Source organism: Ylistrum balloti, unplaced genomic scaffold (genome assembly GCF_031769215.1).
Source record: "Ylistrum balloti isolate Yb309-2 unplaced genomic scaffold, AGI_CSIRO_Ybal_v1 Utg370450, whole genome shotgun sequence".
In the NCBI taxonomy this organism is placed as follows: domain Eukaryota; kingdom Metazoa; phylum Mollusca; class Bivalvia; order Pectinida; family Pectinidae; genus Ylistrum; species Ylistrum balloti.
Window position 1 is genome coordinate 951,370 of NW_026782299.1, and position 23,219 is coordinate 974,588.

A 23,219-nucleotide genomic window follows, 5' to 3' on the forward strand; every position below is an offset into this window, starting at 1 on the left:
TTACTGCCCCGTAAGACTGACTTTGACATACAAAAGTGTATAACATGCCCCATTTACTGCCCCGTAAGACTGACTTTGACATACAAAAGTGTATAACATGCCCCATTTACTGCCCCATAAGACTGACTTTGACATACAAAAGTGTATAACATGCCCCATTTACTGCCCCGTACGACTGACAACAAATTCTACATTGTTGATTGTGTGGTTGTATACATGTTGTTGTTGTTGTAGATTTAAGTTTACTCAAAATTTATGTTATTCTTTTATGTAGTTTATAAATTCATCTTCCCTGATTTTATTTAAGATTTTTTAGAATAAAACAAATGGACTATCACTTGTGTTTGTTAGTTGTATATTCTTAAATATATAATTAGATCCTACTCCCCCAGATAAATTAGGGGTGAGTTTGGGATCACTTCTCCTCACACACAGGGTGAAAATTACCTATCTTTACATCCATACTTCTCTACATCGGACTTGGTTAAGTTTGTGATCACATTGTACATCCCAAGCTTGTGTGCAAGGTACACCATCAAGTTCTACACCAGTGTGTTTTAAAGGTCAAGGTTAAAGGTCACCATTAAGCACTTTTGGAATCAGAGGCTGATGGGTCCTGACAATGCAGACAATCTTTGATCAATTGAGGTTATTTTAATTTGAATGCCAGTGTTGAAACTTCAGGAAAATGTAAAATTTTGATGAGGCTGAAAAATAACACTCATTTTCCTTTCCTTAAATATCCATTCAATTTTCAAATTAACAGAACAAATCAAACTGGTGTATGTTTAATGGTGACCAGATTTTTTAGCCAAAAATTAGCACTTGCATGAGACCATCTCTGGATTATTTCAGGTAACTTAACAAAATGAACTGAATCCCTATGGTTCACTAAAAAACATGGCCGTTGTGCTCGTCATGTCCATTCTCGTAGATTAATGCTGTAATTCATTCTGTTGTTCACTGGTTTATTGTATATTCTGTTGATGTCGTAATGTTAACAGCATAACAGGTGCATCTGCTCTAACATATCTTTATTTTGTGTTTTTCAATCCTTTATTTAACTTGTTCAATTCTGTTGAAATTATTTGATTGATTTAAGTAAGTTAAAAAGAAAACACATGAAATTGAATATCATGAAATATGAAAAGTTTGATATTAGCTTTCTCTTCATTGATTGCAGCCTTTATCTCAACAATGATAAGGATGTTAAATTACTGCCGTACAAAAATCTGACACCGAAATGAAACAAAACAACTTGATATTCCATCTGTGTGAGATGATCTACATACAAAACCAAAAGAATTTCTGTCTTGTTCTGTCCAGGACAATCATTTCATATATTTGATGTGTGGAATGGTCTTCAAAATGTCTTCAATGTTTAAAAAAAATTTCCTATATAAACAGATGAGCATGAACAATTGTTTCATAATTGCCCCAACACAACCAATTATTCTAATCCTTTCATATATTAATATTTCATAACATTGCAGTCATATTGGACTGAAGACAATGAAAAATGTTCATCATTTTATCCAAAATCATTTAATTGAAATATTACAACATTTGTGCACTGCTATGTCATATTTGCACTGAAACATATACATAAAACTTCAAAAAGAATGCACAGCACTTTCCTTTATAAGGTATGCCCTATTTGTGTATCAAAGTTGGATGTGCTGACCTGATTTAGCAACTATGTGTTAAGGCAGGCTCACATGACGGTCACATGACTTGCTATGTATGTGCGGACTGCTTGATACACCCAGGTTATAGCTGTTGACATAATGAATGGTGATAGTGGTATACACAATAAAAGCATTTAAGGAAATGAAAGTCATTTTCAAAAGACATATTTAATATGAGTTGTAAAGTAAAAATAGCTATTTCCTTTCTTTAACACTAACACCGCCAATTTTCTGCTTAATGTCACTAGTTAAACTGGAGAAATCTTAACATGTTTTTCAAAATGACAGACACATTGGATCTTAGACTGACTGGAAAGTATCAAAACTTGTTCAGGACCATCTCGGATCATTTCAGGCAAGTTTGAATCTTATCATGGACTTAAAAAGAAGTTTAATGTGTGAAAATTTCACCTCTTATAAAATAAAGTTTGTGTACAAGACATAAAAAGATAGAAATATCAGAGAGTTGTGGGAGGAGCGGGTGGGGGGAGGGTGGGGAGGTGTGTGGTTGGGTGATATTTAAAAAAAAAAATTCCTTGGTAGATGAGGGTTCTGAAAAATGTCAAGTAGTTTTCAGAGCACATCCCCAACACATGTAAAATCTGGAAACTCTGATGTAAAAACTTTATGTTGTAATGCTAAGTTACATATCAATATTTAATGCTGGACCATATTTGACTTTTGCACTTTACTTAAGTACCAAAGAGCAAGCTTGTGTTGATAACCTGGTGTTTCCTTACTTACCTGGTGTACATCAACAGATAGTGCCTTATCACAGACTTGACTTGAAATAAAACAATCTCCATTTAAACTTGGCTGTAATAACTACAAACACATGTTTACAGGTTAAAACTTCTCTCGGATTTGTGAAGTAATATTATTTCATTTGTTATAATTAGTCCATGAAAAGCATCCATATTTATTGATCGTGTGCTAATAGTGGCGTACATTGTACCTTTCATTAAACACTCAGGATGACTGTAATGGATACCGAAAACTGTATAAAGAGGAACTGTTACACATCTACTGCTTTATAAGATCGAAATGCTGTCCTTTCTGTTGCTTTAAGAAGGTGACCTAGAGTTCGCCTTGGTCCAACCTCGTATGTTTTGGGGTATGCTCTTCCTTGAGGACGAGAATAGATCTTCCTAATTGTCTGTTCCCATTTAATAGGCTGAACCATTTGCTCCGATATCAAAGTCTTCGCACGCTTGATATTTCCTGGATATGGGTTAGAGGTCACATTAGAATATACAGGTACATTGCCTTTCTTCAATTTCATGTCGTTCAATACATTATCAACCTCCACAGATGCCTCTCTCATTAAACTTGTATGGAATGCACCACTTACATTCAATCTTTTAAAATGACGTATTCCAAAGTCTTCCTGTGTTTGTACAAGGAAATCCAAAGCCTACAACAACAATAAAAACACTAGCAAAATCTAAATTTCTTAGATTGATAAACAGGGTTCAATGGAGCTGATATAAAGAGTATGTTTGGTGGGATTTATTTGCAACCAACAAGTCCTTATCATTATAACTGTGAACTAAGAAGAAGGTATGCCTACATATGACAGTTATCAAGGTTAAAAACAAATCATAAATATATGTCAGTAAACAGAGATCATGCAAAGGTGTACAATCTAAGTTTTGTACACATGCAAGTACATGTAATGCACAAATTTACCAACATTGAACTTGTGTTACATCCATATAGAATGTATTGATTTACAACTGTATAAAGAGTGATGTGTTACAGCTGTATAGAGTGTGTAGTGTTACAGCTGTATAGAGTGTGTAGTGTTACAGCTGTATAGAGTGTGTAGTGTTACAGCTGTATAGAGTGTGTAGTGTTACAGCTGTATAGAGTGTGTAGTGTTACAGCTGTATAGAGTGTGTAGTGATACATCTATATAGAATGTATTGATTTACAAATGTATTGATTTACAACTGTATAAAGAGTGATGTGTTACAGCTGTATAGAGTGTGTAGTGTTACAGCTGTATAGAGTGTGTTGTGTTACATCTGTATAGAGAGTGTAGTGTTACAGCTGTATAGAGTGTGTTGTGTTACAGCTGTATAGAGAGTGTAGTGTTACAGCTGTATAGAGTGTGTTGTGTTACAGCTGTATAGAGTGTGTTGTGTTACAGCTGTATAGAGTGTGTTGTGTTACAGCTGTATAGAGTGTGTTGTGTTACATCTGTATAGATTGTGTTGTGTTACAGCTGTATAGAGAGTGTAGTGTTACAGCTGTATAGAGAGTGTTGTGTTACAGCTGTATAGAGTGTGTTGTGTTACATCTGTATAGAATGTATTGATTTAAAACTTGAAGATTGCTCCTGTGTTGTGTTACAGGTGTATAGAGTGTGTAGTGATACAGCTTTATAGAGGGTGTTTTGTTACAGCTGTACAGAGTGTGTAGTGATACAGCTGTATAGAGCGTGTTGTGTTACAGGTGTATAGAGTGTGTTGTGTTACATGTGTATAGAGTGTGTAGTGATACAGCTTTATAGAGGGTGTTGTGTTACAGCTGTATAGTGTAGTATTACAGCTGTATAGAATGTGTTTGGTTACAGCTGTATAGAGTGTGTTGTGATACAGCTGTATAGAGTGTGTAGTGATACAGCTGTATAGAGTGTGTAGTGTTACAGCTGTATAGAGTGTGTTGTGTTACAGCTGTATAGAGTGTGTTGTGTTACAGCTGTATAGAGTGTGTTGTGTTACATCTGTATAGAGAGTGTAGTGTTACAGCTTTATAGAGTGTGTTGTGTTACAGCTGTATAGAGAGTGTAGTGTTACAGCTGTATAGAGAGTGTTGTGTTACAGCTGTATAGAGTGTGTTGTGTTACATCTGTATAGAGAGTGTAGTGTTACAGCTTTATAGAGTGTGTTGTGTTACAGCTGTATAGAGAGTGTAGTGTTACAGCTGTATAGAGAGTGTAGTGTTACACAGGAGTGTGTTGTGATATAGAGTGAGTGTGTTGTGTTACAGCTGTATAGAGTGTGTTGTGTTACAGGTGTATAGAGTATGTTGTGATACAGCTGTATAGAGTGTGTTGTGATACAGCTGTATAGAGTTTGTAGTGATACAGCTGTATAGAGGGTGTTGTGTTACAGCTGTATAGAGTGTGTTGTGTTACAGCTGTATAGAGTGTGTTGTATTAAAGCTGTATAGAGTGTGTAGTGATACAGCTGTATAGAGTGTGAAGTGATACAGCTGTAGAGATATGTTGTGTCACATCTGTAGAGAGTATGTTGTGACACAGGTGTATAGAGTGTGTTGTGTAACATCTGTAGAGATATGTTGTGACACATCTGTAGAGATATGTTTTGACACATCTGTAGAGATATGTTGTGATAAAACTGTATAGAATGTGTTGCACAATGACAGCTGTCTTTTACTGAAATATGCATATAAAGAGGTTAATAAATGATTATAAAAAGGAAATCCATCTCTGTTGATCAACAGTCTGGATATGTAAATTTTTGTGCCATATATGATAACGCATTTTCACAAAACATTGTTTCTTGTGAACAAAAATGGCTTTGGTCGCGGCAATGTTGGTGACTAATGTCACTTAATTTGTAATTCTGGATTAACTTAGAGTTATCAAATAACATTTGCCACACCCATAACAAAATCCAGTGCTAAAAATGGAATTCTACCTACTGTGTCACTACTGTGTCAGTCATTTCTTCCTGCCATCTATAATATTATATCTATATATTCATGTTTCCAAAATGAACTGCCTTGTTTTCAAAGCTATTGGGTAGTGTTATCAGCACTAAATTTGAGAGGGTTTTCCAAAAACCAAAGAAGTGATTAAGCTCGACATTGAAAGCTGTGAATATCAGGATAACATAGAAACGTAAATGGAAATGTATAAAACGTGTACAATCTATAACAAAATTAATGTTTTTACGCTGATGTCCCTTAACATCTATATAGATTGTGTTGTATTACAACTGTATGGAGCATACCATTTATATTAGTTTTAAATGTGCCATGTTACAGCTGTATGTATTCAGTGACCGTATGTTGTGGGTTATCTAGAGAATTTACCTCAGTATGACCAGCTACTACTTTCCTTTCTGTTCCTAAGAAGGATGCTATTTCACATACAGGATTTTCAATTGTGACTTTAGCTTTGCAGTATTCCTTTGCTGACAACATGGCTTCCTTAAGGTAACTGTTACAATCATATATAGCTGTCATCATACCACTTGAAACCTCCTCGGAGCTCCTCTGCATAGCTTCAGCTCTCACCTTAATAAGTTTTATCCCTAGTTAAAAAGGCAGATAATGAGAGATTACCTGAAATGCTAGTATATAAAGGAATGAAAATTCTGTAATTCTTGGAAATTGTTTCATAATTACTTATTGTTATCCTCAGAACACATTAATCCTTCACAATCTTACTATATTCCTATTCAAATTCACATTCCAGGGAAAAAATTGTATTTATATAATGAATAGTAATTTAATCTTAACCCTGCTTCAAAGTGATATTACAACTGGTGTATGAATTTAAAGAAAGCTCTGGCCACAATTTCAGCAGAAAAATATTAACACATTGTGTTAGTGATAACAACTTATGACATTAAAAGACCAACTGGTGAAGAAAACAAATTATCTACAGACAAATGGAATTCATTATGAAATATAGTTCTATTGGCACTTTGAAAATGAACATTGGAATTATCAGACACCTTTTCTGAAAAATTATTTTTACCATCTTCAAAGGACAGGGCTTCTGCAAACATCAGGGCAGTTATCTCCCCTACACTGAAGCCTGCTGCAGCAATACAGAAGTCTACAGCCTGAAAATAATAGCAATTTAACTGAACATATATGTCATAAATCAAGATAAAAACAGAAGGATAACACATTGACTGACTACATCAACAAGTTTCATATCTATATTTCAATTTTCAATTGAGCAATTTAAAAAACAGTAACAGTGTAATTTTGTATCATTTTCTTCAGGTTGGCCATGTCAATAGAAAAGAAGTTCTAATGTCTAATAACAACCAATAGCAGCACAAGATTTCACTGTGACAATGTTGTCATCTTCCTCAGATAAAATAACCAGCATGACGCATCTTAGCACAGAGGTATGGAGTGGATTAGGTGGTATGGAAATAATGAATTTACTGTTTAGTCTGTACTATAATCTGATGCACACCAAGGTAAAAAATTGTGTGATGAGATGATAAAAAAGATTAAATAAAAACTGATAGTAGCAACATACTTTACTTATTTCAGCTAAAAAAAGTCAGTAATATTTTTTGTAAACAGGACTTTTATCAACATGATCATTTCTATGTTGGCATCATAATATTTCTCATTTTTGATAAATACATTTGTAATAAGGGTGGGAAAATGTATGGCCAAGCTGGGGTTCAAACTTGGGACCCTTCAAACTCTAGACAACTGACCCAGTCCAGGTTCACTATAATCCTTCCTTTTTTGTAAGCCTTTGCCCCCAAAGACACAACTATTTACAATACAGGTTCAGGTATCCCCTTTCCTGCTTGGAATAAGAGTTGATCAAAGGCATCAAATGTAATAGGAGTGGGAAAATGCATGGCCAGGCCAGGGTTTGCACCATGGATTCTACATACTCTAGAATGGTATACGTATGCCTATTTTTAGCTTCCTGGTCACTGACAACTGACCCAGTCTAGTTCCGCTACATATATATACTGTTTGATGCCTGTGATTCCATGGATCTAAGTGACTGACCCAGATTATTCTGATGTTCAGTCTGGAGTTCATCTATTCCAGACTGATGTAAAAGAAGTTGCTAGGTTGATGTAGGGGGTGAATTTGTGTACGCTATTTGGTTTCCGGCCCCAGCTGGGGAAGGTCAGTCTGTGTCATAACAGAAGGTTTTGATTTTTTCTCAACTAAATCAGTGACATATCTCTAGCACAGGTCTAGGGATTGAGTGTAAACAAACGACCCACATCATAAGAAATGCAAGTTTAGATGTGAATTATGCCTCCTTTCTAGGTAAAACAGATGCATTTAAAATCTGACAGATTTACATAGTTTAGAATTTCAAAAAATCTGAAAAATCAAACCGTGTAATATCTGTAACTTTAAAAAAAAATCAGAAAAGTTCATGGTTCAGTGCAGCATACATGTATTCAACCCCTGAAAATTACAATTCATCGATTTAAAAAAAATGACATCTAAATTAATGAATTCAAAGTGTCGGAATTTTGAAAACATTTCAGTAGATTGATGTAGAAACTATTTAATTATTAAATTTCTGGTAGGGGTATCGGGGCCACGAACAGTGTACACAACTTCACCCCCACCCAGTTGAAATGTCTAGATCTTGACATAGTAATTTTGATGTGGTATTCTTTTACCTCTGGGTTCTCCTCACGTAGTTTTTCCACTGCTGCCAGGGAAGTAACGACAATCGCAGGTTGAGAAAACTCAGTTTTAGATAATTTTGAATCTGGCCCCTTTAAACAGAGCTCCAGTAGGTCATATCCAAGGACACCGCTCGCGCGTTCATAAACATCTTTGGCGTTTGGAATATGTACGAGTTTTTTACCCATTCCCACAAAATGACTTCCCTGTCCTGGAAACATCAATACTGATGTCAGCGACGGGTCAATTCCAGCCCTTTTCTTTTCTACTGGACTTGATTTTGACGTGTTCTTCTTGAGACTAACTTCATCCGATGGAAACATCCCACCCGTTGTTTCCGAATCCCCTGTGTACATGTCAGTGACATGTTGCTTTAAAGATTTTTGGTCAATTTTGTGGGGTTTCTTTTTCGACTCGTCACTAAAATATTCATCGTCGGGGCCAGTACAGAACTTCTTCTGTAATAAAAAATGAAAGCGACAGTGACGTACGCAACTTGGTGTTAACTTTAAACGACGTATAAACTTCAATGCTGAAAAAGAACCGCTAGAATTCATGTTTTTAGTTAACCGGAAGTAATGAACATGTGTTTATATCGAAAATGGATCCGTGATGTAAAGACGAAATTTACTAGAAATGTAAGAATATACAAACTGAACATAAATAATTTTTTTTGAAGAAACACTTTACACATAGGACAAAATGTGTTATTTTTATTCAAATTTGTTGTATGATATGTCGCAAAATATAGATGACATGTTCAGAGGTTATTCCGAATGGAATATATTCCCGCGTTTTACGAAACACGTGACAAAGTTTATTGTTGACTTCAGAGTTTTGCTGAGGACGAAGAGTGAAAAGAATACAAACGATCATCAAAGGTATTTCAATGATTTATTGTTATCAGTACAAGTGCTACCTCTATATATTTTAGATATTTTATTTATGACAGCTTCTCTAATCAAATTAGAGATAGCAATGTACGCGTAATTTGGAAAGCAATTCGAAAAACTCGCCGTCGACCCCATGGTCTCTCAATTTCTCTCTTTGGGAACAAAACCCGCCATCTCAGACGGTTTCGTGTTGATTGTTTTTTTTTGTAAATTCTTTGAAATGCACAAGAAAAAAATCACTGACCGAGGTATTTGTAACCGGTAGCAAATCCCATCTGCTGAAGTTAAGCCCCAAACATTTTGCTGACTTTTTCTACATATGTGAAATGCTTTCAGGGCTCTCGATCTGCCAGATTTGGGGTCGGGCCCCAGTCACAAAATGTGTGAGAGCCCTGGCTTTGTGAACAGATATGTACAATTTGACAATACACACCGTTTGTACCATGTGTAATTTATCAGCGCTATATTAGACTCCTTCGGACTCGTTCATATCGGACGTTTGACAATGTCCTTTGTCGGAATTTTGTATCAGGCCCATAAACTATTCAGTCTGGTGGACCTAATGTCTTGCACGAAAAAAAAAAACAACTTCCAAAACGTTTGGACACAATGCGTTGAATAGATAAAGTGTTCGAGATAGAAAACTTTAGAGGATATATATTACCCAATGCAGGGATATATGATGCTTTTGAACGCTATTCATTCAGGGACTCGGGGATTGCTTGAAGTATATGTATCTTGATTGAAGATTTTATAGGCAATGAAAAACATCTGTGTGGATCGTAATTTTTTTAATGGTGGTACGCAAGACAGGTTACTAGGCAATATTTGAAATGGGCTGTAGCAAATAAATTCATTATGAGACTTTGCTCGTGAGTCAACTGCAAGTCAAAATGGCTGGTCAACTGAAGAGGATGTGTCTTGTAAAATATGATAATTTAGGATATATAGTGTGTGTCATGAGAGAATGGTTGCATTTCTGAAAAAGAAAAATGTCTTGACTAGCATTGGAGGTAGGTCCACCAGACTTTATTTCCAAAATAGCATTTATAGAGCCTGACAAGGGATTCTGTCGAGGGACATTGTCAAACGTCTGATATAAAGGAATCCCAAAAGGGGTTACGGTAACCCTAACTTCCCTAATCTTGTTTGCATCAGGTCATCAAAATGTCTTCCCCTGTGACCCCAAGAAGGAAGAGTAAAAGGGGGAGGGAAGAGACGAGCAGTCCACCTCCAGAGGAAACGGACCCAGTCACACGTAAGTCTCATAGTGATCATAAGGATGACTAGTTAACAACTTTGTTTTCCTGTATCAGGATACCATGATAGTTTGAAATAAATTGATGTTTAACTCAGTTTATTCTTAAATGCATTTAAAAGATGGTTATGAATTGTATTTGCCAACAAGAAAACATAACTCAAAGTTGTCAATAATGACGTCGTTCCGTCCCATCTTAATTAATCCATTGTTTTTAATACAACTTTTTGGATTTGATTCATTTTTAGCATCAAGACGAAGTACAAGATCAGGAGCGTCGACACGTAAGTATCCTTTTGAATAATTTTAACTATTTAAATGAAATAATTCATCGATTGGTAATGAAACAAATACTAAGTAAGCAGTGAAATTGGCGATGATTACTTGATGTTTATAGAATGGTGACACGATGATGCATCAGGGAAAATAATGTGGACTTCTGACCATTATTCAGGTTGTACAGAGAAGTCTTGACTCATCTAGGTCAGGAAGGAGAGGCTTTAATCTGAATGTTTTCACAATATTCAAAATCCAAAAAGTTTAGTTCACGGTGTTTGAAATGTTTTGAAGGTAAAATAAATTGTCTGTTTATTTTTTATAGCTTCTACTAAAGGAAGTGCAAGGAAACAGAGAGCCTCATCAAAAGATGATGCGACATCCCCACCAAAAAAAGACAGAAGAATTGACAGTTCTCCAGGGGCTGATTTGGCTCCACTTCCATCATCCCCTCCATCTGGGGCACAGCAGGAGTCGTCTCTCTTTTCTAGTCCTCCACAGTCCAGAACTGGGGGTAGGTAGATGTTAGGAGAGAAACGTGTACATCCCTGTAAGAAAATGAATGCTCCTCAATGTATACTAGTCCCTTAATGTTATGCTTTGATAACAGTATTCTTTTTGGCTTATCTTATTTACTCTACATTCACTTTTATCTTAAAAATCTGTTTAATTCAAAAGTCTGATCACAGAAATTTCATTTATTAGAAATTCCTGAATGCTTTAGGGTGTTTTGGAAATTTATTGTCTTGGAGATCTGAAGGATCAAACATCAGTTCTTAAATTTTTAGGAATTATTCTAAAACACGAAGAAAAAACCTTGTTTCAGGTGTTGTCTGACTTCAGCATTCTCACACATTGGTGCTTGTTCTAAACTCCCAAAAAAACCCAATTAAACAATTACATCTTTCAGATGGAGTTCATTTATCTCAAATGTTGTCACATTCTCAAACACCTTTAGATAATATTGATTCTTATGAACATTTCAATCCCTCCTATTACACACAAATTTAAAAAGCCATAATATAGCATGTAGAGTTATAAACAAGTTTATTACACTTTCATATTGCAGCTCCAACAAGTGAAATTGACCTTAGTTCTCCATTGAATTATGGAACTCCGAGTTCAAGAGGTGGCCCCAGGACACCTGGTGTTCTGAATACTCCTATCCGCAGTCGTCCAGATGTTCGAAGTGATCGCAAGTTGAGACAAGTGACAATAGGAGGATCAGATCCTAGTGTAGGTGTCGAAGTTTCACGCATTAAAAACTTGTGCAGCAATTTTCCTGAAAATGATTGTCATAACAGAATAACGGTGATGAAGAAAACGTTTCTACAATATCTTACCTGTGTTTTCACCTTAATAAAGATACTGTTTTGTAAAGTATTCAGATATGAAATGTGAAGTTTATTTTAACTCTGAGCCCAATTGGAAACAATTTTGTTATCCCCTTGGTAATATTTAAAATAAGTAATATTTAAACTTGGTAATATTTCAAACTTTATTTCATGTAGAGTCAATGAGAGTAATGTATTGTCATATTTTTGCATTTGTTGACAAACATAATTATTGCTTGTTTCTTGATATGCTGTAGGAGCCAACCCGTATCACTAGTGAGATCACCAGTGATCCCAATGCCGGGCCACAACTCGTGATCTGGGGCACAGATGTTGTTGTGAGTCACTGTAAAGAGAAGTTCCGTAGATTCATTGCACGCTTCATCGACAGAAACGTGTCGGAAGATGAAGAGTTTTCAGGAATGGACATAAATGAACCTTACTACCTTCAACGTTTGGAAGAGGTTAGCATTCATAATTGATTTAAGTAGAATGCAAATGGAGTAGAATATTATTTAGAAATACCTAACTTATTTGCTTGTGTAGTTGGTAATGTATGTCATTTCAATTCATAATTTGTTGGACAGGTACTATAACAACAACATATTATATTATATTATAATATATAATTATAATATAATATTAAAAAAACAGAAAAATTTGTCAATGTGAAAATGAAGTTAGTATCATTGAAAAATTAGAATTAAGTGTTTGTGTTAAAACTACACAAAATAGTCAGGTCACTGGGGTCTGTTTGTCATGTATGATCAAGTATTAGTTATTGCTTCCAATGGAAGAAACTAAGGGATGTATTGATATTTCTGTGGTAACAGGTGAATGTGGTGGGTGAACCGTTTCTTGGGATCAACTGTAGCCATTTAAAGGAGTTTGATCAGGATCTGTACCGCCAGCTGATTGCCTACCCCCAAGAAGTAATTCCTACTTTTGACATGGCCATCAATGAAATGTTCTTTGATCGATACCCAGACACTGTTCTGGAACACCAAATTCAAATACGACCTTACAATGCAGAGAAGACCAAGAATATGCGTTCATTGAATCCTGAAGGTAAAGTTTTACTTCACAGATCTTGATTAAAGTATTTGGAGGAAAAACACATTGTTGACTAGTAATCTAATAAATTTTTTTAATGATTTTGCTATCAATGTGATAAATCCTTATCCTGGCATGTAATGTCCTCTTCCTCATACAGTAAGTGAAATCCATGCTCAACACAGGTAGGTAGGTAGACCTTTATTTTTATGAATGAATTAGCAGAAGAATAAGAAAAAAAAATGAAAAAAGATGCAAGCTTTGTAATACCTTCCAAATAATTATGTAGATGTCTTATTGTGGATTTCATGTTTATCCAGACATTGACCAGCTGATAACAATAAGTGGTATGGTGATCCGCACATCCTCGTTGATCCCAGAGATGCGAGAGGCCTTCTTCAAATGCTACGTGTGTGCTAACACTGTCTCCGTGGAGATTGACCGTGGCCGTATCTCAGAGCCTACTCTCTGTACCAACTGCAACACCAACCATTCCTTTGCCATGGTGCATAACCGTTCACAGTTCACTGACAAACAGATGATCAAACTCCAGGAATCTCCCGGTAAGATAAAAAGCCATATATGTGTCAGATTGGAGAAATTCTCTCCCTTGTTTAATGCTGAGAATTCTATTTAGCCTAGAGTTGATATCAATATTGACACCAGTAAAAATATTTTGTGCATAAAAATTAGATTAGAAGATTGTAAATCTCCATGGTAGCTCAGTAGAAACATCAGATCAATGTTGCCTGTGGTAACTGGTGGAGACCTGAGGTGTGTAATTCAAATACTGACTCCCTCAAGGGGGATATGAGGAATTGTCCTGTAGGGAATTTGGAAGTGTCCTTGAGCAAGACACCTCAACAGACAGTAAACAAAATTTGAACACAGTTACAGAGATATGAAAAGAGCATAGAATACCTAGACCCACTGAGAATTCCTCTTTGATATCAAACAGAGACAGTAAAGATTTTACTTATTTGGGATTTTACCCTAATAGAACAAGCCAGGAAAATAATTTGTAGAAAATGACATGGATTTAGCCTCATTCAGCCTGAACATATTCTGATTACCATTCCAGCCATTTCATGTCTTGTTCAATACTTCATTTGTGAAAATTAGTTTTAATGATTTTCAAAACTTTAACTCATTGTTTGAAAAATGTTTATATTTCTCAGATGACATGCCACCTGGTCAGACCCCACACACAGTATCTCTTTATGCCCACAACGACCTTGTGGACAAAGTCCAACCAGGTGATCGAGTGACCATCACTGGTATCTATCGTGCCACACCTCTCCGTGTTAATCCACGTCTCCGCAATGTCAAGTCGGTGTATAAGACTCACATTGATACTGTACACTTCCGTAAATTGGATACATCCAGACTTCGGGAATGCACTGTGGATGATGATGAACAGTAAGTTGTTTGATTTTAAGGATAAGTAGCAGAGTTCTACATCCTGTACAGATAACATGCTCTTTGATGCACGGTACAGTTCGTAAATTAGACACAAATAGCATATTTGTGAAATGAAAAATAAACTTATTTTACAACAATTTTGAAACAAGTTTTTTGAACTTAGATAAAAAAAATTTTGTGAATGAGAACATTGAGGCATCAAAATCAAAGTTTGATGGAGTGCATTATCCCATTGCTCTAAGTCCATCATTTTAGTTCTGTTTGAAAGTGAGGGACACTAATTTTGATATTCGTAAATTATTGACTGTTTGTTATTGATGTTTTATCTGTTGCAGAAAAGAAGCTGTGTTAAGTCAAGAGAGAATTGATTTCCTTAAAGAACTGTCAAAGAAGTCTGACATATATGAAAGACTAGCCCATGCTATTGGTAAGTAGCAATACAGTGAAGCTTATTATATGTGATATAATCTGCAAATGTCTGTAGTGTTTTAATTTTTCAATCAAATAATTTAATCCAACGAAGGATAATAGTTATATAAATAATTTCTGTTTATTATTGAGGTTCAGAAGCCGTTGTGTATTGAAATAATGTAAAAATAATTATTTATTCCAATTGAAATAATATTGGATTTGTATATTGATTTACATGTTTTTAAATTTTGATATTAATGTTTAGTCTATCAATATTGGCTGAAATTAAAACTGAAATGAAAAATCGTGTTGAAATACCTTTATGTAGGTATTGTTATGAGGTCTGCAAAAGGTTGATAAGAAGTGCTGTTGAGAGATGACATAGATATATGATAGCATTGTTATTTTGATTACAGCCCCAAGTATTTATGAAAATGAAGATGTAAAGAAAGGAATCCTGCTGCAGTTGTTTGGGGGATGTAGAAAAGATTTTTCTAATACAGGCCGAGGGAAATTCAGGTAATTCTAACAATTCATTATTTGCCCAGGTAGTCTCTCGCTTTTTCCAAAAACTTAACCATGTTTGCCTGTGTCCTTTTTGCCCTTAGATGCTAAAAACTTTTGCCTTTTACTGTAATGTCATTTTCGTGGGCCTTGTTTTGTGGTTTTTCAAAAAACCAGTTTCGTGGACTTTCAATTTTATTGATGAATATAGCTCCCTAAATGAACTTGCACTTATTATGACATTTTATGGACATATACCCAAGTGGATTAAGAATAATGAATACAAATCCTGCACAAAAATTGATGATTTAACTGTAACTAAAAGGCAAAAAGGGTTAACGTTGAACAACAGCAAAATGTTTTTTGTGTTCAGTAGCTGTACAAAAAATGCTCTTTTGCTTCTTTTTCACTTGAAGCAAAAAGTGCCATATCCAGAACTTATTTCTGCAATAGTTGTTTACTAAATGTGGCTGACTTATTAGTTGGATAAAGATATTGGTGATTGTGACCGTCTTATTGTTCAGAATTTTTTTTATTTTTGGGAAATCATTACTTAGGTAACAGAACTTGTGTAAATGGCTGTTAAAACTGCCCCTGTTTCTTATTTGAGGACACTCTGTCATACAAGGGGACGCAGGGAGTAAGAGTTTCAGTATTGCATTTACAACAGCCATCAAACAGAGATGTAGTTTACATACCGTAAATTTTCGCGTATAGTGCACACTTTTTCAAGCTAAAACTGTTGTGTAAAAAAGAGGGTGCGCATTATAGGCAGGAACATGCCATTCTTGGTGTTATCATTCCCGAGTTCTGCGTCTGCCATATTGGATTACCTCCCTTCACATAGTTATATGTAAAAGTCGTCGGTCTTATATGATAGTTAGGAAATAAAAACAACAGCAACAAAAATGTAAAATAAAATAAACTTCGAATGTTTTAATCATCGGCCATTCACGCTAGTATTACGGTGAATCTAATTTTTTTGTTTCGTTTCCCGTCGTTCGAATAGTGACGGTCTTACTATTGGTCGGGGCTATAGTAGTGTCTGAATTTCTGCCTCATTTTGATGATGTACCTGTGGAATTCAATGTGTCTGGAAGTTTTTGTGCGATTGTCGTTCTGTTCATAAATCAGACAGCCCATCCCACCGATGCCCAAAGTTGGTGACCCCATGACCTCTCTTGATCTGCATGGCCTGCACGCGCAGTTCTGTTGTACTGACAGCGATGCCGGCATCTCGGCGATCGCATACAAAGTTGAACAGCTCTCTCTCCATCTCTGGGTGTTTCCCTGTCGCACCTATGTCAGCTCTTCTGGTCAGTGGTTGGGACTTCAGACGGTTTTTTTTTCTTCCGTGCCTTGATATTTCACTCTGGAATGTCGAAGTGGCGACCGGCAGCACGAAACTCAAGTCTCTTGTCGTAGTCCATGGCGTTCGCTGTTTCCCCATGTCGAAGTCGGTGTAAACAGTCTATAACTAAGTACCTTTTGATACCGTGGTAGGTACAGATATGGGGACAATGTATGATTGAAACTTTTCAGACAGTTAAAACAACATCAGTAGTACGCGTTCAGCCGAAGCTGGGTGTCATCAATCTCCTCATACTCAACGTGTTTGTTACCTGTTAAGAACCGTTAATTATCCAATTAACTAAGCCTTTCATGCTTGTTAAGTCAGGTACCTGTGTGAATTTGTTTACATAAGGTAATTAAATATGTTAGGGTCACGATGATTGTGGTTTCCTCATATATCTATAAAAGTTTAGCTCCCTGAGACACGTAAGACACATTAAGCTAGTAACACGCGTTATCCGTTTATGTGTGTGTGCTGTGCAACGTGTGTCACCGCGTGTGTCTGGTTTTGGTTTATTGAGGTTAATCAACCAAACAGGCAAACAAAGAAAAGTAGAAATAGGGCAAATATTGTATATTTCACCGGAGTGGAATATCTTATTAAATTGGACAGAATCAGATAGATTATTCCGTGGTGGCATAGCATCCACGTGTTTATCGAACGGAATTTGATCAGTGTGAGGTGAGGCCCTTAGTCACCATTGCATCTGAAATACCATAAAAAGTCACATATAGTATGATTTAGATTCTGGTGATAATACAATAATGTGACCACGGATAGTTTTGTTTTCGAAAGCGGTAGGTAAATATTCATTTCATCGGAAAAAAAAACTTTTTTACCCGAGTGCGCACTATACCCGCAAATTTACGGTAGATATTTGATGGATGAAATTGCTTATAATCCATGATTGTATCGTAGTGACTGATATTTGATGGATTCCTTTCAGGTCGGAGATGAACATTTTGCTTTGTGGGGACCCAGGAACTAGTAAGTCACAGTTGCTGCAGTATGTACACCACCTAGTGCCACGTGGTCAGTACACATCAGGAAAAGGTTCCAGTGCAGTAGGTCTGACCGCCTATGTGACCAAGGACCCAGAGACACGACAGCTTGTTTTGCAAACGTAAGTGACAAGTCTCATTATTAACACTTGCCTATACAAAGAAACTGATAATGGTAAATGAAACTTAATGAAGTATATCACCCTAAAGAGAAAAACATTTAGAGCTATCAGGAAGAATGAATTTACACTCAGATCATTAAAACACTTGAATGGTAATCAAGGATGATGTATGTTACAGAGGTGCCCTGGTTCTCAGTGACAATGGTGTGTGCTGTATTGACGAGTTTGACAAGATGAACGACAGCACCAGGTCGATTCTGCATGAAGTCATGGTAAGTATTTCTTTCAATAACAGTTTGGTTGTGTATCACATTCAGAGTTGACTCGGAGAGACATGTAAATTATGGCAGTTGCTTGCTGAATTCTACAGAGATCAGTTTCCTGGACTCCTACAATTGGCTGCTATTGTGTCCCGTCTATACAGCTGTTACTATACAGTGACTTCACCTCTCCGAAACAGGATCAGTGATGAACATTATGATTGATGGACCAGATATGAAAGATTTTGACTTTCCTGAAGCTCTTCAGTATTGGAGAAAATCCAAAAATAAAATTGGAGACTGAGTGATATTGATTTTATTCTCTGACTTTTTTCCATGTTTATAAGTAAATGTATTGACAAAACATTGAAAAATTGCGCATCAAAATTGAGCAAATTGTTCTGTTGAAAATGCTCAAAACTTCTATTTCCCTGTTGGGAAATAGATGGATTATTTCAATCTGGTGATCTGTCAATGTTGATTTTGTTGATTTGTGTCTACAGGAGCAACAGACCTTGTCTATTGCCAAGGCAGGAATTATCTGCTCTCTCAATGCCAGGACATCTATCTTAGCTGCAGCAAACCCTGTTGAGTCTCAGTGGAACAAAAACAGGACCATTACAGAAAACATCCAGCTACCACATACACTGCTCTCTAGGTAGGTAAAAAGAGTCTTGGTGAACAAAAACAGGACCATTTGATTTAGAAAATGATGACTAGCACACATACACCTTTATTAGGGAAGGAATACTTTGTGTCAGAGTATTACAGAAAATATCATACTACTGTACACACTACATTGTGGTATTTTGAGTTTTGATTTTCATAGATATTCTATCGTTTTGCTAGATAAAAAACATGGACTGAATTTGTTAGAACTTGAAATATCATATTACACTTTGGATGCTTTAATAGGTAAAAATCGACCAGCTGTATAAAAAAAAATTGATGCAATACCAAGATGGTAACAAATAGGAAAAAAATGTATCATTCATATTAACTTGTTGTATACAGAGGTGCTCGTAGAAAAAAATCAGTCATCTTTACCATATCTCAAGGAAGCTTTAGTGATTTGATTCTTGAACGACTAATGTTCTCTGACTCTCGTAATAAAGCAATGTAAGATAACGGCCACAATATGACAGTAATGCTTTAGAATAATTTTTCCATTTTATTTCCGACTGGCAGATTTGACCTGATCTTCCTGATCCTTGACCCTCAGGATGAGGTATTTGATCGTCGACTGGCCAGTCATCTAGTGTCTCTCTACTTCCGGTCAGAGAAGGAGGAAGAAGAGGAGCACCTGGTAAGTAATGCTAGAAATGTGACTAAATTTCTGTATATGTGTGACAAGGTATTTGCTCACCTGGACAGGTGACAAAGTGTGAATATACATATACAGGTGTAGGAAGATGTGTTCTCTTACCCTTGAGAAGTAGATCTAATCTTTTTACCAGTTTGAGATTTCCCTGTCTTACCCTAGGGTTGAGAGAGAAGCGGGGAGATTCACAGATCAAGACAATGATATGACATTACAGTAACAATCCACTGTTATCAAGTCAAAAAGTAAATCACATTAACGATGCAAAGCATTGGGAAACAAAACCTCATACAAGTGTCTAATAGAGTGATCAGAGTAAGAGAAAAAGGATCATTCACCTCCTGGTTAGTGAGATAGGTGGATCTGAACCCGAAGTGAAAATACACCTAAGTTACACACACTTGACAAGCCTCATGTTTGGTAATTTAAATGTCTTCCCCTCGAGTTGAGAACCACCTATCTAACCTCCAAGGTGTTGGAAGATTATATCATTCAATACAAATTACGCTCTCACCTGGATAATTGTAACAAGGTGTGCATTCACCATGACAGTGTGAATACGGTTTATATTTATTTGGACATAAGAATTGTTGAAGTCAAGTTACACATCTAAAGAATTGATGAAAAGAAAATATTTCAAGTTATTTGCAAAATTTGTTTGGTGTTTATATAAGATTTTGTGTTTTAGGACATGAGTATTTTGAAAGACTACCTGACCTATGCTAAAAACTACATCAGTCCTAAGATTGGGGAGGAATCTGGCCAGACGTTGATTCAGGCCTACGTAGACATGAGAAAGGTGGGCAGTGGAAGGGGCCAAATTTCTGCCTACCCTCGTCAGCTGGAGTCATTGATAAGACTTTCTGAGGCGCATGCTAAGATGAGGTTCTCATCAATCGTGGAGACGTGTGATGTGGAGGAGGCCAAGAGGTACATCATGTTTTACCCACATTCAATAAAAATACTTTATAAACATCAACTTTTCATCATTTGATGTGTCATAGAACTCAGAACAAATTAGAAGAAATTTTCTCCTGTTTTCTGATCTTACCTAGGTAGTAAAACAGCCCACTCTGACTTTTTGCAGAGCTAAGCTTTGAATTTGGTCTTGCGTTGAAGTGTGATATGATATCTGGGCTAAAAAACTATTCATGCAAAATGCAAATGTTTGTTTGGCCATTGGTATCTAGAGTAGTTTGTGTTCATTCAAGGATAGTTCAGATGGTGAAAACTGAACATTTAAGTGATCGGTAATGTTTACTTACCCTAGAATACATAACTTATATTTCAGCTTTAATGCCAACTTGAGGGCATTTTTATCTACATCCTGTGGTGAAAACACCTAAATTGGTGAAAGATTTAAATTGCAGTGAAAGTATCCCTTTATACAAAACAAGTTCCCAATATTGTTGATGTCAACAATGGTTTTTGAAGCTATTGTAACAAAACACACAAGGTTATATAAGGTATAGATATTTGACTGTCAAGAGGAGGAAGATGAAGTTTGTAGCTTGTCATCATTTTGTTTGATAGATTATACAAGGAGGCCATGAAACAAGCAGCGATCGACCCGTCTACTGGTAAGATAGATATTACAATCCTGACCACGGGTATTAGTGGTGCTGCCCGCAAGAGGAAAGCAGAAATTACACAGGCACTAAAGAAACTAATTCAGGAGAAGGGCAAGGTCCCCTCACTCAAACACCAGAAACTGTTTGAAGATTTCAAGGAAAAATCTGACTTCGTGAGTATAAACATTACCCGCAAGTTTTAATGAGTTTCTTTGTTTCTGCCATAATTCATAAACAAGTACATATTACTGTGGAGATTTAGAAAAATATCAGGAGGGAAAAATGGCAAAAATCAAAGACCCAGCAAATGAAATCTACATGGGAAAATAATAATTATGGCTCAAAGTCTTTACAGTGTGTTTCATTAAGGATGTGAAAGTAGAAAGAACTAGTAAAAACTTCATATACATTATTTCAGTATCGTGTGCTACATGTCCTCCCGACAGCTTTTGGTTCACAGTTAAAGTACAAGTTTGAATCAGACGAGATGAGTTGTGCCATGCTACACTGTACGAAATTAGCTGTGAATTGTCTGAACACTATAAGGTTTAAACGGGATCAGTGTTTTAGAAATAGCAGTCAATGGATTTGTGCCTACCAGACAAAAGCTATAGTGTATGAATGAAAACTATTCAACCAAAATCAAGAGACAATGAAGTAGAGAGATGTATGCTACATTCAGCAATAAGCCCATACATATGTATTCTTACTTAAATTACAAACTAATACATGGTCCTGTAAAGAGTGATTTCCCGTAAAAAATATTGTCTTGGTCTCGGGGATTTAAAGATAGGTAAGATCAAGATGGAGGTTGTGCTGCTTTGTCTGCCTATTTCTTCTCTTGTATACAGCTGTCAGTGTTGTAAGTGATCTCTTTTCATTTCAGCCAATTGCAAGGGAATCATTTGATGAGGCCTTGAGAGAGCTTCAGGAGGAGGACTTCTTGATTGTCACCAACAAAGTCATCCGACTCTGTCAGTAACATGGGATACTTCAATCATCTTAAACTGGTACGACTCTCTAATAACAAGTTACTGGGATTGTCACCATTTGTAAAGACTCTGGAGTAGCAAGGAACTTAGATTGTCATCAGAAGACTGACAGGACTTTGTTAGCAATGTAGGTTACTTGGATTGTTACCAACACATCAAACTGATACAACTGTTTTATCATCACAGACATATCTGTCATTACTGTGGATTACTTGGATCATGTCTGTGATGTAGATTGCCTCGATGTAATAATGTGGGACGTCGTTGGCAAAGATAGAACGATTAGAACATTGATCAACGTTTTCCTTAGTGTGAAGTTGCTGGATGTGGAACACATGGACTGTTAATAGATGTAACTGACGAAAAACTAAATTATGCATGTGATATATTGTATATTCATAAAATTATTAAACATAACTAATTGGTGAACCAAATTGCTGTGAACTTTTCAGTGCTGGATATTCAGTTATGGAGTGCTATATTGATGACTGGGGACAATTCGGATAATGGAACTAATTATAAACAGTGTTATATATATGCGTAATGCACACCTATGTACATAGATACTGTTATTCAGGCTCTATTTGGAGACAAAATTATAATTATGGATTTTTTGATGGATGGAGAAAGTTGGTATTCTGTACCAATAATTCGCTGCTGTTTAAATTTTGTACATATTAAAGATTCAAGTCTTTTAACATCTTTTGTTTGTTGTGGTTTACATAGTAGACAGTAGATCTATTGTCTTAGTTTATTATTGTACCAATACTAATGATTGTTAATGTGTAAATGTCAGCCTTGGTCTACAGCTTAATGACGAGGCATGTAGATAAAATTATGAAAATTTGAAAGTGGACTAGAGCTGTCAACTTTTATTTTTGAAGTATGTTCACATTGTTAAAAAAAGAAGAAAAAAAAATGGGTTTAAAGAATGCTGGATATACTGTGTCTACTGCTACAAGTTGTTTGAGGGTTCCATTCTGATCTGGTACATAGTTGGTTCATATGGTTCAGTGACTGATCTGGTACATATTAGGGTCAGTTGTTTCAGTGACTGACCTTGTACATATTGGGCCAAGATGGCTTCCTGATTGATCTGGTAAATTTTGGGATCAGATGGTACAGATTGGGGTCAGATGGTTCATTGAGTGATCTGGTACATACTGGGGTCAGATGGTTCACCGACTGATCTTGTACATGCTGGGGTCAGATGGTTCAGTGACTGATCTTGTACATGCTGGGGTCAGATGGTTCAGTGACTGATACGGTGGTACATATTCGGTCAGATGGTTCACCGACTGATCTGGTACATAGGGAGTCTGATGGTCCATGACTGATCTTTAACAGATTGGGGACATTGCTAGAAATA

General features: G+C 36.2%; 2 protein-coding genes across 2 annotated transcripts; one reads left to right on the plus strand and one right to left on the minus strand.

Annotated features, from left to right (window-relative positions):
- Positions 1 to 1,531: 1,531 nt before the first annotated feature.
- LOC132555026 (malonyl-CoA-acyl carrier protein transacylase, mitochondrial-like) lies at positions 1,532 to 8,608 on the minus strand. Its single transcript, XM_060219363.1, has 4 exons — positions 8,072 to 8,608; positions 6,424 to 6,511; positions 5,754 to 5,974; positions 1,532 to 3,102 (listed from the first exon to the last, which is right to left on the minus strand). The coding sequence occupies exons 1-4, from the start codon at positions 8,432 to 8,434 to the stop codon at positions 2,704 to 2,706; spliced, it is 1,071 nt and encodes a 356-aa protein (XP_060075346.1). The 5' UTR covers positions 8,435 to 8,608; the 3' UTR covers positions 1,532 to 2,703.
- A 298-nt stretch (positions 8,609 to 8,906) lies between these two features.
- Positions 8,907 to 22,548, plus strand: LOC132554995 (DNA replication licensing factor mcm4-A-like). The gene is made up of 18 exons (XM_060219323.1): positions 8,907 to 8,959; positions 10,130 to 10,229; positions 10,478 to 10,513; positions 10,831 to 11,019; positions 11,575 to 11,741; positions 12,097 to 12,303; positions 12,673 to 12,907; positions 13,213 to 13,455; positions 14,071 to 14,311; positions 14,650 to 14,741; positions 15,142 to 15,244; positions 17,530 to 17,706; positions 17,885 to 17,978; positions 18,470 to 18,624; positions 19,155 to 19,272; positions 19,976 to 20,217; positions 20,821 to 21,031; positions 21,745 to 22,548. Exons 2-18 carry the CDS (start codon positions 10,139 to 10,141, stop codon positions 21,838 to 21,840), a joined length of 2,697 nt encoding a protein of 898 aa, XP_060075306.1. The 5' UTR covers positions 8,907 to 8,959; positions 10,130 to 10,138; the 3' UTR covers positions 21,841 to 22,548.
- Positions 22,549 to 23,219: the final 671 nt, after the last annotated feature.